At 41.5% G+C, this 18,879-nt stretch overlaps 2 protein-coding genes across 2 annotated transcripts; both read right to left on the reverse strand.

Moving 5' to 3' along the window:
• Positions 1-1,717: 1,717 nt before the first annotated feature.
• Positions 1,718-2,656, reverse strand: LOC122935183 (olfactory receptor 2D3-like). Its single transcript, XM_044290948.1, has one exon. It carries the CDS (start codon positions 2,654-2,656, stop codon positions 1,718-1,720), a length of 939 nt encoding a protein of 312 aa, XP_044146883.1.
• Positions 2,657-17,003: 14,347 nt separating this feature from the next.
• On the reverse strand, positions 17,004-17,939 carry LOC122935184 (olfactory receptor 2D3-like). The gene has a single exon (XM_044290949.1). The coding sequence runs from the start codon at positions 17,937-17,939 to the stop codon at positions 17,004-17,006; it is 936 nt and encodes a 311-aa protein (XP_044146884.1).
• Between the last annotated feature and the right edge of the window lie 940 nt (positions 17,940-18,879).

Genomic DNA, 18,879 nt, shown 5'->3' on the forward strand with positions numbered 1-18,879 from the left:
AGGTGCAACTCGTATCTGCAGAGTTTGCCACACAGAAATCACAGGTTACTCACTTTCCATAATCCTCCATACTGGTACCCCAACAATAGTGTCCTGCCGCTGCCCCCAAAACTGTTCCCACTGTGCTCTCATTGTAATAGTGATCCTCAATAGTAATAATTATCTCCCAGAGTACATTCATTAGAAATAGTGCCCCTAATAGCAACAATGCTCTCCAAGAGTGCCTCCATTAGTAGCATTGCCCTCTATATTGCACACAATAAGGTAATAATACCCCCACTAGCAGTAAGGTCCCCCTGCCACACATAGGGCACCTCTATAGGGCACCCCTACAGGGTCCCCTGTAGTGTCTTCAATAGTTATAATGCTACAATACTGCCCTCATTAGTCATAATGCCCCTAATAGTGTCCACAGTAATTAAATTTCCCCTGTAATGCCCCTAGTATTTATAATGCCTTTCTGCCATTATAGTGCCCCCTGTTGTTATAATGCTCTGCCTGTAGTGCCCCCAGTATTTACAGTAGCCCCCCTGCAATGCCCCTGAAGTTTTAGTGGCCCCTGCAATTTTAGCCCTCCCCAGCCATAGTTCCCCAGTAGAGAAAAGAAAGAAAATACTCACCTGACTCTCAATAGATGCCTCCATCTGCTGCTATGCAAGCCACAGGCCTCTGAGCAGGTGTTCGTGACCACGTCATCATGTCACCTGAGACACAGCTCAGGAGGTCGCGATGATGTCTTTGCAACCACCTAGGCTGTTCTACTACCTCAAAGTCTTGAGGCCTAGTGGCCTGCGGCCTATCAGGGTGAATGTCAGGAATAGGAGTATCCCATCCCCTGCTGTAAACTGCCGTCCTCTCAGAGGCAGCTTGGCAGATGTGGCCCTGTGTGAGACTTATCAGGAAAGTAATGGGTCCTTTAGAACTTTATGTAATTTCCCCTCATTGGTCAAATTTTTGCTGATCTCAGAACACCCCTTAAAATGTTATCTACAATTTCTTCCAGGACAAGGTGCTCATAAAGTTTAACTTCCTTTGCTATTACTAGGAGCATGTGGACAGATGACAATGAATCCTCACCATCTCTGTTGGCCGTTGGTCAAGATCTATCATGGAAGAAATAACTTCACATTTTTCAGTGGTAACAATGATGAGTGTCTATGCAGTGCCCTGTTCATCTTGCCAAACTTGGTTTGATTTCAATAAAATACTGATCCAAACTGAAAAACGTTTTAACCGTAGCGTGGAATTTCTTCTTCTGAATTAATATCAAGGGTCTGAAGAAAGTTGGTTTCAATTGATACACTGGGTGAAGCTTCTTTTATAAGACCAACATTGGTCTCTACTATAAGCGGGTGATTGAAATGTAACAAAAATAGGATAGGACCTAATGAAAAGTTTAGATTATTCATCCGCTTACGTTTATTCTACGGTCAATGACCAAGGTTTCAGACTACAGACATGGTGATGTCCAAAGCATGCCGAACTATACTACAAGGAGAATGTAGGATGCATGAATGACCACTTTGGTCACTCAAAAGTCTTGTAATACTATGGAAGAGATAAAGTCATGAGTCTGAAGGAAAAAGTTTTTTTTTTCCTATGTTCATTGATGACCACAACAAGACCATACTAAGCCTTCGCCAGCCCTTAAACATCAACAGAAATATAGATGTGGTCACCCCTAAAGATGGTAAGTTCTTCCACATTCGTTGACATGTCACCGGTTTGGTTTACAAGCAGCAGGTCCTACCAGCCGCCTCATGGCTCTTTGTACATCTTTATTTCTCAGGCTATAGATTACAGGGTTTAATGTTGGGGTAATCACTGTGTAGAAGACCGCCACCAACTTGTCTGTATCTTCAGTGGCTAAGTGCTTGGGACGAATGTACATGAACATAGCCGTCCCATAGAAAATGGTCACCACCACTAGGTGAGATATACAAGTAGAAAAAGCTTTGTATCTTCCAGAGTGGATCCTGACTATGGCAGCAAAGATCTTAAAATAGGAAATCAATATTAAAGTAAGAGGGATACAGAGCAGCGAAGTGCCCCCCACTAGCTTGATAATGTTATTGACTGAGATATCGGTACATGAGAGCTGCAGTAACAAAGGGACCTCACAGAAGAAGTGGTTCATTACGTTTGGACCGCAATAAGTTAAACGATAAGTAAAGTACATGTCCATGGATGAGATGATGCATCCGGTTGACCATGACGCACCGATCATCCAGGTGCACACCTCAATGTTCATAATTGCATTGTACCGTAGAGGGTTGCATATAGCAACAAACCGATCATAGGCCATGAAGGCCAGAAGGACACATTCAGTCTCACCCAGGAAGAGATAAAAATAAACCTGTAGGGCGCAGCCAGTGAAAGAAATAGTCTTCTTCGATGCAAGAAAGTTCACCAGCATCTTGGGTACTATGATAGAGGTATAGCAGATGTCCAAAAATGAGAGGCTGGACAGAAAAAAATACATGGAATTGTGGAGGCGACCGTCTGTTCTCACGGCTAGTATCAGTAAAAAGTTACCTGCCAAGGTGGCCATGTAGATTATCAAGAAAATTTGGAAGAGTAAGATTTGTGTTGAGGGGTCATTCGAGAGTCCAAGAAGAATGAACTCAGTTACGGTGCTGTGGTTTCTCGGATGCATGGAGATATCTCTTAACTGGAAGAAAATATTGAAATATTACATAATATTCATATCACAATATCACAGTCCATCCTATAAAGTGTAGCTGGAGGTTCTCTCGTATGGTCTTTTGTCAGGTGACAAAGCAGTTTACATGGGAACAATGGTTGTTTGTACCTGATCATCAACAGATCATGGGTATATTATTATAAACAGTAGACAATGCAAATATTGAAGCTTCTGGGCTTCAATACAAAATCTCTACAGGGTTCCTGCCTGATGCGATAGAGCCTGAATGTGAAAACTACCTCTACATCAATGCCCGAAGGAATGGTCCTATCTACCCTTCAAACAGATGGTGGGCACATAGGGGAGAATTTATCAAGCCGTGCTCTCCAGAATTCTGGCTTCATAAAGCTGCAAAATAGGATTTTGTGACTTTTGGGACCTATTTGTGCAACAATTTGCTAACTTTTTCATTTTTACACCACTCACTCCAGTTGTGAAAAGTGGCAGATTGGCGGAGGTAGCCAGATTTCTGAACTGGGACTTTTAAAAAAGTTGCTGAAATTGTCCAGATTTTACGTCACCCCTTATGTTACATAAGGGGTGACGTAAAAAGTGGTGTGACATCTAAAGAGTGAGACTTAAAGATGCACCAAAGATATCAAAGAATATGCAACATTTGATAACTTTATGGCAAATTATGGCAACGGAAACTCTTAGAAACTTCCCTTCATGATAATCCTCCCCCAAAGAGTTAACATGCTGATTATTGCTGTTCCTGTAATAGATTATCATGCTGATAATGTAAAAATGGTGGTGACTAAACATTCAATGACATGATATTTTCATGAATTTTGCAGCAATTTTAGAAATTTGTTAGAAAAATTTTACTGTTTTGTCACTACTGAAAACGGAATGAAATGAAAAATAAATGAAAATTGCTGTAAAAAAATTAGACAAAAATCTTCCCCAGTGGTGACCATATAAACCATAGCAAACCATGCTCAAAAACAGCATACAGTTTTACTTTAGAGGTGAAACAAAAAATTACCAGAAAATACATACCAAAAAGAAACCCGTCACATGGACTTGAGTGGGTCTCATATTGTGTATTTAAATGATTTGTATTGGGAAGTTTTCTATTGTTGTTTTTGACTGATCAGCATGAGTACCCCAAATCACTGGTGGTTGAAGGTCATAGTCTTCAAAGGTCACAGTCACCTTCTCCCAGGTATTTATGACAGACAGAAGATTATTCGCCCTGGATTCCTCTTTAAGTACAGATTATTCCATCCCATTCTATTAGTTTTTGTTTTTTTCTCGTGTGACATTTTTTAAATAATTTTTGACATTAAATGTACAAAAACTCAGTAAATCTACTTACTGTATCTATAGAATACATGGAATTTTCCTTTACCAGAAATAAGATAATACATCTTCCTAGAAGTAACAGTGAACTATATTCAGCCTTCTTGAAGATGACATCTTCATCTTCTTCAAGATGTTTCCACCATTTTGCCAGGGGTTCTTGGAATATTGGGTTCTTCGTGTGTCTTAGTACATAAGAATTGTATCCGTTTTAACTCCAGTATATAGTACTCGACAGAATATGGGATAATTCCCAATAGTCTCATCACTGGTGGAGCGGAGCTTCTACTTCACTTCTGAGATTTAATTACCGGTGGTCCCACAATTCTGGGCCATTAGGACTTGTTGAGCCCAAGAGAATTTTGTTTATAGTCAATGATAACTACTCTTCTGAGACTTAATTAATGGTAGTCCCACAATTCCGGGCCATTACATCTGGTTGAGCCTAAGAGGATTTTGTTTATAGTCAATGATAAATTTTAAGTACAATGTAAAACTGGAATAGACCTTATGTGGAAATATGTCATGTTCCATAGATGACCTCTACCAGTGGTCTACTGTTACAATGGCATTTCAGTAGTGCCATGTGCTCTGGCATTGGCTTCTTGTGGGTTTGAATTGGAGCCATTTTTTCTATGGAGGTCCATGTTGCCACTGTTCCAGGCGTCCTGGCCTCAGTTACTTGTGGATGTGAACTGGTGCTTGTGGTGGGGTAGGCCATGACAGACTTACAGATTTCGGGGGTTAAAAGTCCAAACAACTTAAATTTTTGTCCAAACAACACAGGATATCCAAGTTCAATATTAACTTTTAAGCATCCATATGTACATGACAAACAAGGTAAATCACCTTGGCCATCTGGGCGCTAACTATACATCAGGTTACCTTACCACTCCAAATCCAAAACAGAGGGATCAGGCTATGCACAACCACCAAAGGTCATGTAGCTTCCAGGCACTTAGGCCTCATGCAAACGGCCATTGTTGACCTGTGTCCGTACTGCTGTCCACAATGCATGGGCACCAACCACGGGCACTTGAATGGAGTTTGCGATCCGCATCCGATGGTCCGCACTGCAAAAAAGTAGTGCAAAAGCCATGGGGATGTAACCCTAAGGTTGCCCATTTTCTTGAATTCAAGCCTTTGCAGTTAAGGTTGGAGCGCATGTACATGAAATGTCATAAGCGACTGATAGGTAGGGGACTATGGGACTCCTACCTATAAGAAGAACAGAGATCCCCCTTACCCCCTATTTTTGCCAATGCCAAATAAACACTTTTTACATTTGCTTCAAAGGAAAGGTGGCTGTACTTAAATTTGATCTAAATTTCAGGAAAAATTCGATTCACTACAAAGCAGAATCTCCTGGTGCTTTGTGGTAACAAATACTTTTTTCAAGAAATGGCAGTATAAAAAACCAAAAACATACTCGCCTCTTCAATTTGCTCGCAGAGGTGCCATCACGGCCATCTTAATTGAAGAAAACACGTCAAATCTCCTGTACGCGGACATGATGGCGTCACCGCATCATCACGCTGGCCGGGTGTGGTAATGTCATCGGTGATTTGGCACATCTTCAATTAAGATGGACGCGGTGGCCTCTCCGCAAGGAAATGGATGATGTATGTATATATTATTTTTTTTCCATTGCCACGATCCGTGTTGAACATGACATCTGAGGGGTTCAATGGAATTGCGATTCGTGGCAAATTATTTCTTTGTGAACTTGGGCGAAGCAGTCGAATCAAAGTTTTTTATAACTTCGTTCATCTCTAATTAAAATGATTATCTTGTCTGAGGGGGAAAGGCGATGATGCCGATCCCGGTCATTTGACCCTTCATATGCCTCGTTCAAAAGTGACTGCGGCATCTGTGAATTCAGGCAGCGGGATGCGGTTTCCTCTGTATTCCGATCAGAGCCCCAGCAGTGAAATCACAGGTCTCCGATTGGTTACCCTGAAAAACTATAAAAATATTAAAACCTCAAATCATAAATAAACGGTATTGCCGCATCTAAAAATGTCAGAACTATTAAAGTATAAAAATATTTGTCCTGTGCAGTGTACACTATAATGTAAAAAAAAAAATTAAAGCACACAATTTGCCATTTTTAAGTCAACTTGTCCCCCTAAAAAATTTAATAACAGTGGTCAAAAATTCGTATGGTACCAATAAAAACTACAGTTGGTTCAGCCAAAAACAAGCCCTCATGCTACTCCGTGGATGGGAATTTAAAAAAGTTAAGATGATGCAAGGAAAATTTAGATTCTTTTTTCCAAGTTTTTTTTTTTTTAAGTAGTAAAACAAGATAAAAACTATGCAAATCTGGTATCATCATAATCATACTGGCCCTCAGAATAAGGACATCCTGTCATTTTTAGCACATACTGATTGTTTTAAATTTCACCCCACAAAGAATTGTTTCCCCATTTTTCAATTCAAGACATGGAAAATTAAATGGGGCCATTATAAAATATAGCTTATCCCGCAAAGGCTGTGTGAACTGAAAACTAAAAAAGTTACGGCTCATGGAACGCGGGGAGGAAAAAATGAAAATGCTAAAATGAAAATAGGTTTCATCTTGAAGGGGTTAAATTATCTGAGTGGTCTTTTTGGGAATCATGTGGGTTAGTTTTTATTGCATTATTGTAAAGAAGGTAAAACCTTTCCTTATGATGATATTTCGGTACTTGGGATTCAGTGGTTATTTTATAAATCCTCAACTACACTCTGCTTTTAATAGAACAAAAAATAGAGAAGTGTTGTATATACAGTGGGGGAAATAATTATTTGACCCCTCACTGATTTTGTAAGTTTGTCCAATGACAAAGAAATGAAAAGTCTCAGAACAGTATCATTTCAATGGTAGGTTTATTGTAACAGTGGCAGATAGCACATCAAAAGGAAAATCGAAAAAATAACTTTAAATAAAAGATAGCAACTGATTTGCATTTCATTGAGTGAAATAAGTATTTGAACCCCTACCAACCATTAAGAGTTCTGGCTCCCACAGAGTGGTTAGACACTTCTACTCAATTAGTCACCCTCATTAAGGACACCTGTCTTAACTAGTCACCTGTATAAAAGACACCTGTCCACAGAATCAATCAATCAAGCAGACTCCAAACTCTGCAACATGGGAAAGACCAAAGAGCTGTCCAAGGATGTCAGAGACAAAATTGTAGACCTGCACAAGGCTGGAATGGGCTACAAAACCATTAGCAAGAAGCTGGGAGAGAAGGTGACAACTGTTGGTGCGATTGTTCGAAAATGGAAGGAGCACAATATGACCATCAATCGACCTCGCTCTGGGGCTCCACGCAAGATCTCACCTCGTGGGGTGTCAATGGTTCTGAGAAAGGTGAAAAAGCATCCTAGAACTACACGGGAGGAGTTAGTTAATGACCTCAAATTAGCAGGGACCACAGTCACCAAGAAAACCATTGGAAACACATTACACCGCAATGGATTAAAATCCTGCAGGGCTCGCAAGGTCCCCCTGCTCAGGAAGGCACATGTGCAGGCCCGTCTGAAGTTTGCCAATGAACACCTGAATGATTCAGAGAGTGACTGGGAGAAGGTGCTGTGGTCTGATGAGACCAAAATAGAGCTCTTTGGCATTAACTCAACTCGCTGTGTTTGGAGGAAGAAAAATGCTGCCTATGACCCCCAAAACACCGTCCCCACCGTCAAGCATGGGGGTGGAAACATTTTGCTTTGGGGGTGTTTTTCTGCTAAGGGCACAGGACAACTTATTCGCATAAACGGGAAAATGGACGGAGCCATGTATCGTGAAATCCTGAGCGACAACCTCCTTCCCTCTGCCAGGAAACTGAAAATGGGTCGTGGATGGGTGTTCCAGCATGACAATGACCCAAAACATACAGCAAAGGCAACAAAGGAGTGGCTCAAGAAGAAGCACATTAAGGTCATGGAGTGGCCTAGTCAGTCTCCGGACCTTAATCCAATCGAAAACCTATGGAGGGAGCTCAAGCTCAGAGTTGCACAGAGACAGCCTCGAAACCTTAGGGATTTAGAGATGATCTGCAAAGAGGAGTGGACCAACATTCCTCCTAAAATGTGCGCAAACTTGGTCATCAATTACAAGAAACGTTTGACCTCTGTGCTTGCAAACAAGGGTTTTTCCACCAAGTATTAAGTCTTTTTTTGTTAGAGGGTTCAAATACTTATTTCACTCAATGAAATGCAAATCAGTTGCTATCTTTTATTTAAAGTTATTTTTTCGATTTTCCTTTTGATGTGCTATCTGCCACTGTTACAATAAACCTACCATTGAAATGATACTGTTCTGAGACTTTTCATTTCTTTGTCATTGGACAAACTTACAAAATCAGTGAGGGGTCAAATAATTATTTCCCCCACTGTACATATATACACACACTTTAGTTTTCAACCTAAAATATGCCCTCTTTCCCCCCAAAGTGGGGGAAAATGTCAGTGCCAGGGCTGTGGAGTCGGTAGATAAATGCTCCGACTCCGACTCCTCAGTTTTTTGTACTTCCGACTCCGACTCCGACTCCCCGACTCCGACTCCTCTGTATTTAATATGCAAATGTATTTTATACATTCCTTGAAGGAAAGAAAGAAGTTCTTCTAAGCTCTTCTAGCACAGAGAGGTAGTTGGGCAGAAGCTGCTGCCTTCTCCTTTGTGTGCTGATCTTCTGCTGAAGACAGGGCAGTGGGAGGATCCAAGAAGGGACATTTATTTTAAAACATGATTTCCCTAGAAGAATCCCATAGTCATGTTTAAAGTTTAAGATAACATTCTGAGTTTACACGTTTTATAGCCTTAGCTGAATGACAGCAGTTTTTCCAATGGTTTACAGCAGGGATGTCAAACTCGTGGCCCTCCAGCTGTTGCAAAACTACAACTCCCATCATGCCTGGGCATACTACAGCTATCAGGGAATGATAGGAGTTGTAGTTTTGCAACATCTGGAGGGCCATGAGTTTGACATCCATGGTTTACAGCTTCAGTCTTGAACTATTGACCCTCCATTCCCTTCACTTATACAAGTGTCTCTAGTCCTGCAAAACACATATTTACTTAATCCCTTATCAGTGAGAGGCAGGTAAACCATGGGCATTGTGTTCCCTGTAACATCAGAACACAACACAATGGAAAGTATATGTATTGCCACTCCTAATTGTGCATTGCGTGCCATATAGTGAAACATATGAAAAGCATGCTTCTTCACATCACTGAACGCGTTTGTTTTGCGGTTACGTGAGGCACTGCATGCATTGACCTTTATTCTTACAGTAGAGAAGTCATTAATTATAACTGTTTATGAATTCGGACATTTAAACTTGCTTTTTTATTTTTTTATTCCAATTTAAATTTAGTAGGAGTCGGAGTCGGAGTCGGTTCATTTTTTGCCGACTCCGACTCCGACTCCAGGTACCCAAAATTGACTCCGACTCCGACTCCTCGACTCCGACTCCGACTCCACAGCCCTGGTCAGTGCGTCTTATGGGGCAATTACTAATGAGCTATTCTATTATGGAAACGCTCATTAGTACAGCAGGATTGGGAAGTGGTGAATGCAGCACTCCCTGGGCTCTGTACTCACCGCTTCCTGGTCTTCCTCTCGCTGTGCTGTGATTGTGCGGCAGGAAGAACAGGAAGAGTGCTGGATGTCAGTAGAGGTGGCGGCGTCCAGAGCAGGAGGTAAGTTGATTTTATTTTGTCTGCTCTAAGCATGGGGGTCTGAATGGGGATTATTCACATTGGGGGTTTGATCTGAGATCTTATTAGGGGTAATTCACATTGGGGGTCTGATCTGAGGTCTGATTGGGGGTTATTTACACATTACTGGGGTCTTTCACATTACTGGTCTTAGCTGAGGTCTGAATGGGGTCTTATTCACATTGGGGCTCTGATCTGAGGTCTGATTGGTGGTCATTCAAATAGGGGTCTGATCTGAGGTCTGAATAGGGTTTTTTCACATTAGGGAGTCTGAGCTGAGGTCTGATTGGGGGTCATTTACATTGGGGTCTGATCTGAGGTCTGAATGGGGTCTTTCACATTACTGGTCTTAGCTGAGGTCTGAATGGGGTCTTATTAACACTGGGGCTCTGATCTGAGGTCTGATTGGGCATCTTATTAACATTGAGGATCTGAGCTGAAGTCTGATTGGGGTCTTATAAACATTGGGGGTCTGATCTGAGGTCTGATTGGGGGGTCTTATTAACATTGGGGGTCTAATTTGAGGTCTAAATGGGTTCTTACTAACATTGGGGGTCTGATCTGAGGTCTGATTGGATGTCTTATTAACATTGGGGCTCTGATCTGAGGTCTGAATGGGGTCCTATTAACATTGGAGGTCTAATTTGAGGTCTGAATGGGTTCTTATTAACATTGGAGGTCTGAATGGAGGTATTTCACATTACTGGTCTGAGCTGAAGTCTTATTAACATTGGGGCTCTGATCTGAGGTCTGATTGGACGTCTTAATAACATTGAGGGTCTGAGCTGAGGTTTGATTGGGGTATTATAAACATTGGGGGTCTGATCTGAGGTCTGATTGGGGTTCTTATTAACATTGGGGGTCTAATTTGAGGTCTAAATGGGTTCTTATTAACATTGGGGCTCTGATCTGAGATCTGAATGGAGGTCTTACACATTTCTGGTCTGAGCTGAGGTCTGATTGGGGTCTCATTAACATTGGGGGTCTGATTTGAGGTCCGTTTGGGGGTCTTATTAACATTGGGGTCTGATCTGAGGTCTGAATGGGGGTCTTTTACATTACTGGTCTTAGCTGAGGTCTGAATGGGGTCTTATTAACATTGGGGCTCTGATCTGAGGTCTGATTGTTTTTTTTTACATTAGTGGTCTGAGCTGAGGTCGGAATGGGGTCTTATTAACATTTGGGGTCTGATTTGAGATCTGATTTGGCATATTATTAACATTGGGTACCGGTACGTCATGTATAGTTCCGATCACCGCCACCCAGCGGGCAGTGATCGGAACCCGGTGCCTGCTCAAATCATTGAGCTGGCACCTTGGTTAAATGCGCGGGGGGGTCCCATGACCCCCCCGTGTCAGCGATCACTGCAAACCGCGGGTCAATTCAGTCCTTCGGTTTGCGGCTTTTACCTGTGGTTGCGGGCGTGATCGGAGATGCCATCACATCCCCATGCGGCCGTAGAGGGGACCCGATGGCATGGAAGGCAGTGCGATGCCTAAGGAAGACATCGCGCTGCCTTCCGGTGACGAGCCTGTGAGATCCAGCCCCCTGGATCTCACAGGCTGGAAACTGTATGAGTAATACTCACTGTATTACTCATATAGCCAATGCATTCCAATACAGTAGTATTGGAATGCATAGTAAAGGGATTAGACCCCCAAAAGTTTAATTTCCAAAGTGGGACAAAAAATAAAGTGAAAAAAAGTTGAAAAATTAAAGTTTTCCCCCCAAAAAATTAAAAGTTTCAAGTAAAAATAAACAAAAAAGTCATTTTCCCCAAATAAAGTAAAAAAATAAAATAAAAAAAAGGTAAAAAATAGGGGGCAAAAAAAGTATACATATTAGGTATCGCCGCGTCCGTATTGACCGGCTCTATAAACATATCACATGACCTAACCCCTCAGATGAACATAAAAACTGTGCTAAATAAACCTTTTTTTGTCACCTTACATTACAAAAAGTACAACAGCAAGCGATCAAAAAGGCGTTTGCCCACCAAAATAGTACCAATCTAACCGTCACCTCATCCCGCAAAAAATGAGCTCCAACCTGAGATAATTGCCCAAAAAATGAAAAAACTATGGCTCAGAATATGGAGACACTAAAACATAATTTTTTTTGTTTTAAAAAAACTGTTATTGTGTAAAACGTACGTAAATAAATAAAAAGTATACATATTAGGTATCGCCGCATCCGTATCGACCGGCTCTATAAAAATATCACATGACCTAACCCCTCAGATGAACACCGTAAAAAATAAAAAATGCTAAATAAACCATTTTTTGTCACCTTACATCACAAAAAGTGTAATAGCAATCGATCAAAAAGTCATATGCACCTTAAAATAGTGCCAATCAAACCGTCATCTCATCTAGCAAAAAATGAGACCCTACCCAAAAACTGAAAAAATTATGTCTCTCAGACTATGGAAACACTAAAACATGATTTTTTTTGCTTCAAAAATGAAATCATTGTGTAAAACTTACATGAATTAAAAAAAGTATACATATTAGGTATTGCAGCGTCCGTAATAACCTGCTCTATAAAAATATCACATGATCTAACCTGTCAGGTGAATACTGTAAAAAAATATAAATAAAAACGGTGTAAAAAAAGCCATTTTTTGTCACCTTACATCACAAAAAGTGTAATAGCAAGCGATCAAAAAGTCACACGCACCCCAAAATAGTGCCAATCAAACCGTCATCTCATCCCGCAAAAATTATACCCTACCCAAAAACATCCCCAAAAAATAAAATATAATTTCCAAAATGATCCAAACATCAAGTAGACATATGGGGAATGTAAAGTAATAACTATTTTTGGAGGTATTACTATGTATTATAGAAGTAGAGAAATTGAAACTTGGAAATCTACAATTTAAATTGTTTGGTAAATTTGGTATTTTTTTTATAAATACATTATTATTTTTTTTTACTTCATTTTACCAGCGTCATGAAGTACAATCTCAGAATGGCCTGGATAAGTCAAAGCGTTTTAAAGATATCACCACTTAGGGCCCTTTCACACTTGCGTTGTCCGGATCCGGCGTGTACTCCACTTGCCGGAATTACACGCCGGATCCGGAAAAACGCAAGTGTGCTGGAAGCATTTGAAGACGGATCCGTCTTCAGAATGCGTTCAGTGTTACTATGGCAGCCAGGACGCTATTAAAGTCCTGGTTGCCATAGTAGTAGTGGGGAGCGGGGGAGCGGTATACTTACCATCCGTGCGGCTCCCGGGGCGCTCCAGAATGACGTCAGAGCGCCCCATGCGCATGGATGACGTGCCATGTGATCACGTGATCCATGCGCTTGGGGCGCCCTGACGTCACTCTGGAGCGCCCCGGGAGCCGCACGGACGGTAAGTATACTGCTCCCCCGCTCCCCGCTACACTTTACCATGGCTGCCAGGACTTTAGCGTCCCGGCAGCCATGGTAACCATTCAGAAAAAGCTAAACGTCGGATCCGGCAATGCGCCGAAACGACGTTTAGCTTAAGGCCGGATCCGGATCAATGCCTTTCAATTGGCATTAATTCCGGATCCGGCCTTGCGGCAAGTCTTCAGGATTTTTGGCCAGAGCAAAAAGCGCAGCATGCTGCAGTATTTTCTCCGGCCAAAAAACGTTCCGTTCCGGAACTGGAGACATCCTGATGCATCCTGAACGGATTTCTCTCCATTCAGAATGCATTAGGATAAAACTGATCAGGATTCTTCCGGCATAGAGCCCCGACGACTGAACTCTATGCCGGAAGACAAGAACGCAGGTGTGAAAGAGCCCTTAAAGTGACACTGGTCAGATTTGCAAAAAATAGCTGGGTCCTTAAGGTGAAATAAGGCCGTGTCCTAAAGGGGTTAGGTAAAGTGTCTAACCCTGGGTTCACACCTGAGCGTTCTGAAAGGAGCGCTCTGTATGCGCGATTGTACGGGCGTTTGCAATCGTGCATACAGAGACAAGCGAACACCCATTGTTGCGCGTTCCCGAAAGTCTATGTACGGGAACGCGCGACAAAACGCCCCAAAGAAGCTCAAGAACTTGTTTATGCATCGGGAGTTTTTCAGCGCGTTCGAACGCGCTGTAAAACGCGCAAGTGTGAACTTAGGGTAAGTGTTTTAGTCACATGGTGGCACAGTTTAAAGTGATTCATAGGCTGGGGACTGATGAAGTAGGCCGGGTTTGCATCACCGTTTTGTTTTCCGTTCTTCTGATCCGTCAGATCCTTTATTTTGAGCATCCATTGTGCTAATTTTGCATCTGTTTTTGTCTGCATGCAGGACTTTCTCTCTCGTATAAAATAACGGATCTCTGACGGAACTGACAAAAGCAAATGCAAAATACGCACAACAGATACTTAAAATAAAGGAACCGTTTAAAAAAAAAATTATTCTGTTCTGGCGGTTCAGAAGAAAGGAAAACAAAACGATGATGCGAACCCGGCCTAAGATGAGATCTGACGTCTTGTCCAGGTTGTAGTTGTCTAGCTGCGGGTTTTCCTCATCTCTTCTGGTTCTAGGACGGATGAACCAATTCTGGCAATCACTTTATGAGGAAATAGAGAATAGACTTGATTTACGAGTCCCATTGGAAGCAGCGATGAGGCAAGTGCTGCTTTTTTTAAATTATTTTTTATTTTGTCCTTATTTTTCTTACACTTTCATTTTTTTACTTTTTTTTCTTTACACTTTGTGCCACCCATAAGTTCCTACAAGATCTTTGTGGAATATTTAACATGAGTTATTTTTTTCTTATGGTTGATTTCTCCTCTAACTGGGGCTGATATAGTAGCCGCAGTTACAGAGAGGTTGTACAGCACTATACAAAATTGTTCGTATTGGTGCAAGGCAGGGTTCATGGAGTGCAATGGCCAGCGTGTGGTGCAGGAGGCAGTAACCTGGCCAAATTCAGAGTAAACGCCTCTCTTTACTTAAGTGCAAAATGTGAGTTGTAGGACATCCAATTATAGTAGACACAGTTCCAACTGTTCTTAGTGCAGATAGAAGTGTATGGATGTAGGCAAGGATGGAAGTTATAGCTCTCTTTTCTCATGATCTTTCTAAAATGTCCTCAAACAGTACCTATGTTGGTCAATAGTACTCATGTAATGGTGGCTGTAGTGTCCACTGCGGCGTACAGGGTTTTTCTGATATGACTGACCAGGGGAGCATAATTCTCAGCTTCCTTCTCTTCCAAACTCCAGTCTAGACTCTCCTAAGGTTAGGGGTGGGGCCAGCCCATATCTAACCTTCTACAAATGTTGAGCCAGGATTTTTAACCCTGGTGGTGCCATCCGTACTTAGTTATACTGTGTGCATTACATAACATGACAATAAGTATCAATATATTACATAACAAACCATTTGCAGATACCACCTGGTATGGGGTACTGCACACACCCTTATTGAAAGCCAAGATATTCTCGGGTTGGTGGATCCATCTGTAGCAGTAGGATGCATATGCTCAGAGATGCAGATGGCTCTCTTCAATTGTCCTTCAGCTGCATAGAAAAAGGGTTAAAGCATATGCATGACATTAACATTAGTTAACTAACATTAATTAACTACCACAGTGTCAAGAAAATTTAAGTCCCAAATGACAGCCCATAGAATAGGATGGCTATCCAACTAGCTACATGATCTCAAATATGTTCATATCCTGACAGCAAGGCAAATTGTGAAAACAAATCCTGGGAGTATGGCTCTTGTAACACTAGAGTCCATGGAAACACAAAACCAGGGCACATTGTGGATCAGATAACATTAGAGTTCATGGCGATGGGTACATACTTAAAAGTTACTTGAACAACTGGTCTCAAGTACCTTAGGTCACGTTTCAGTCTCTTCTTTGGTTTCCCACCCCCGGGTCTGACCAGGCTGACAATTCTGTCTGGAACTCCATATAGGAGCTTTCCATGGTCCATCTGCCAGGTCTTCCAGGACAGCGGGTTCTGGCAGCAGGTTCCATCTTTTCTCTCTGCTCCAGGCACAAATTGGTGTTATCAGATGATGATGGCCAAGATGTCGGCTGAAAGCATTGAACGTCTTAGTCGTCTTCTCCTGCTCTTGTTCCTCAAGAGTCGGGCTTATTGGAAGCCTTTTTGTTTACAAAATAAGAAAGCAGGATTAGGCTGAAGGTGCCTTAACCATAAGAGACGAGGACCACCTGCTCCTCTGCTGGTCGTAATCCCTTGTCTCCTGCTCCGAAGGAGGGTGGAGCTTCAGTGCTGGAAGCACAGATCCAAGATGGCTGATGAACACCTTCTGGGCTGGTGTGCAGCTGATGGCACGTTTCCTGGCCTTCACAGTAAACTGGGGTTAGTGTTGACACCCACAAGGAGTCTTTGTGGTAGCACAATTGTCTCTTTAAGGGTCTGGTCCCTGGTTTTGGGGCTCCTGCCTGATTATAGTTGGGGTGTCCGTGATGTTAAGTGTTTGTACTGGCGCAAGGCAGAGCATGTAGAGTGCAATGGCTGGCATATGGTGTAGGAGTCAGTAACCTGGCCAGATTTGAAGGAATAAACATCTCTTTTCTTAAGTGCAAAACTGGAGTTGTAGTACATCCAATTATAGCAGTCCCAGTTCCAAATGTACACACGACAATTCTCTACCAGACAGCAGCATATGTGATTAGGTAAGGATTGGAGTTATGGCCCTCTCTCCTCTCCATCTTGCTCAAATCTCCTTCAACAAAACCTATGGCAATAGTACTTATGTAACGGTGGCCGTAGTGTCCACTGTGAGATACAAGGTTTTAGTGGTATGACTGGCCAAGTCGTATCCAGGTGTGAAGGGTGCCTTAAGAGTGTCACTCGCTGCAGTAAAGTCTTAACAGCTTTTGGTAGCAGGTTACCTGACTGACTCCAATGCTCAGCCATGTAGACAATAGGTTCTCTAGTTCTCTCCTTTGGTTTTCTCCTCCGTCCTTCTGTTGCTCATGCAGAGATCATGAGTTTCTGTAGCGTTTTGGTCCTGAGAATAAGACAGAGCCTCCTCTCTCCACAAACTCCAGTCTAGACTCTCCCAAGGTTAGAGGTGGGGCCAGCCAACACCTAACCTCCTACAAGGGCTGAGCCAGGATTGTTAACCCCAACTGTGCCATCCATACATAGTTTTACTGAGTACATTACATAACATGACAATACACATTCTGGTCATCTGTATCAAACCAGGCAAGAACAGGACCCCTACATTTGCATTTGGGTGTAATATTTTACAGGATTAATGTGAATTTGAGTCAACGCTAGTTAAAATAAATGAACCTGTAACATTCAGTAAGGGACCATCACTTATAATGTTATTACGGAGCAGTGTTTCTTCATCTGTCTCAGAGCTCTTCGTACGTCCTTATTTCTAAGACTGTATATTAAAGGGTTTAACATGGGAGTGACAACTGTGTAAAAAACAGACACCATCTTGTCCGCGACCTCTGTAGCTGAATACCTTGGCTTCATATACATGAATGTAGCAGTCCCATAGAAGATGGTGACTACAATGAGATGCGACACACATGTAGAAAAGGTCTTGTACCTTCGAGAGCCGACTTTAACAAGAACTAAAAAAATTTGCACGTAAGAAAAAAGAATAAGACATACGGGAATGATAAGTAATATGGAGCCACCAACTATTGCTACGATGTTATTTGATGAGATGTCGTTGCAGGCTAATTGTAGCAATGAGGGAGTTTCACAGAAGAAGTGGTCAATGGTGACGGGTCCACAGAACCTCAACTGATAGATAAAATATATATCAATGGAGGAGATTATACAACCAATGACCCAGGAGATGCAGATCATCCTAAGACAAGAGACTGTGTTCATAATCAAGTTATAATGTAAGGGGGTACAGATGGCAACATATCGGTCAAATGCCATGAAAGCCAACAGGATACACTCCGTTTCCCCCATAAAAAGGTAGAAATAAACCTGAAGAAGGCAGCCGGCAAAGGAGATGTTTTTGGAAGATATGGCGATGTTCACCAACATCTTGGGTACAATGATTGAGGTGTAGCAGATGTCCAGGAAGGAGAGATTTGAGAGGAAGAAGTACATAGAGTGGTGCAGACGATGGTCTGTTCTCACTGCGACAATAAGCAACAAATTACCAAGAACAGTTGACATGTACAATAACAAAAATAATTGGAACAAAATGACCTGTATCTTTGGATTTTCTGATAGTCCCAGGAGGATAAATTCCTTGATCTCAGTGCTGTTGATGATTTCCATATCAGTTCTAGTCAGTCAGAGCATCAATTAATGGCAAAAATAAATAAAAAAATCTTAGAAATTAGAACAATGTAGGGCTCAAGGCCACCATTTTTGAAATTTTTTATTTTTCTGTCAGATTATTCATTTCCATTTTTTAAGATGACTACTGATTAACAGTAGATCAAATAATTTAACGATAGTCCAAGTCAAAAATGTTTTAACATCAACCTAAATGGGTAATGTGCCCCAAAACATGATTTCCACTCATACCTTTTTCCAATATTTTTGAACCATTGAAGCATGAAGACAGATGGTAAGAAAATCTATATGTTACTAAGCTTGTACTCAAATAGTCTATATATGGACGCACATCATAAATTTTGAAACTGATCTATTTCATATTTTTTATTTGCTAGATTTATTTAATGAAATTGATGGCATTTTTGCTTGATCTATAAGGTCATTGTCTTTCTCCTCTATGATTTCCATCTTTAGATTATGAGTTGTACTGGGCCGTCAGACCCACAAAAGAAATCATAAAAAGTTTAATCTTTATTAATTCAAAATAGAATCCTTAGGTTCATTGTGTCTTCAAGAGGCAAATGGAATATGGTCTGGTTTGGAACTTATCCTTCATATGTAAGAAAACTGTGATGGAGGGTCCTGGAAGGAACTGGAGAGAAAGGGGAAACAGGTCACCTCATCGGCCAATTGTTGGTGCTGGAAAAACATGGAAACCAAAGTAGACTTTCATATTTTCATCATTTATAGTCAAACACAGTTGCCTTCAAGATGCATTAGATGTAAAGTCAAACGGCTCCAAAAGACCACCTCTATAAAAAAAGACCACTTCTAGATTTTCAGTGGTAGATTTTCTATTTTATCACATACTGTCTTTGAGAGAACACCCCCCTAATGTATGTGAACTTACTAAAACTTTTACCCTAAAAACAGGAGA

The sequence above is a fragment of the Bufo gargarizans genome, chromosome 4, assembly GCF_014858855.1.
Source record: "Bufo gargarizans isolate SCDJY-AF-19 chromosome 4, ASM1485885v1, whole genome shotgun sequence".
NCBI lineage: Eukaryota > Metazoa > Chordata > Amphibia > Anura > Bufonidae > Bufo > Bufo gargarizans.

Coding starts and splice junctions, on each gene's coding strand:
- LOC122935183 (XM_044290948.1), bottom strand. CDS start 2,656: ATGCATCCGAGAAACCACAGCACCGTAACTGAGTTCATTCTTCTTGGA.
- LOC122935184 (XM_044290949.1), bottom strand. CDS start 17,939: ATGGAAATCATCAACAGCACTGAGATCAAGGAATTTATCCTCCTGGGA.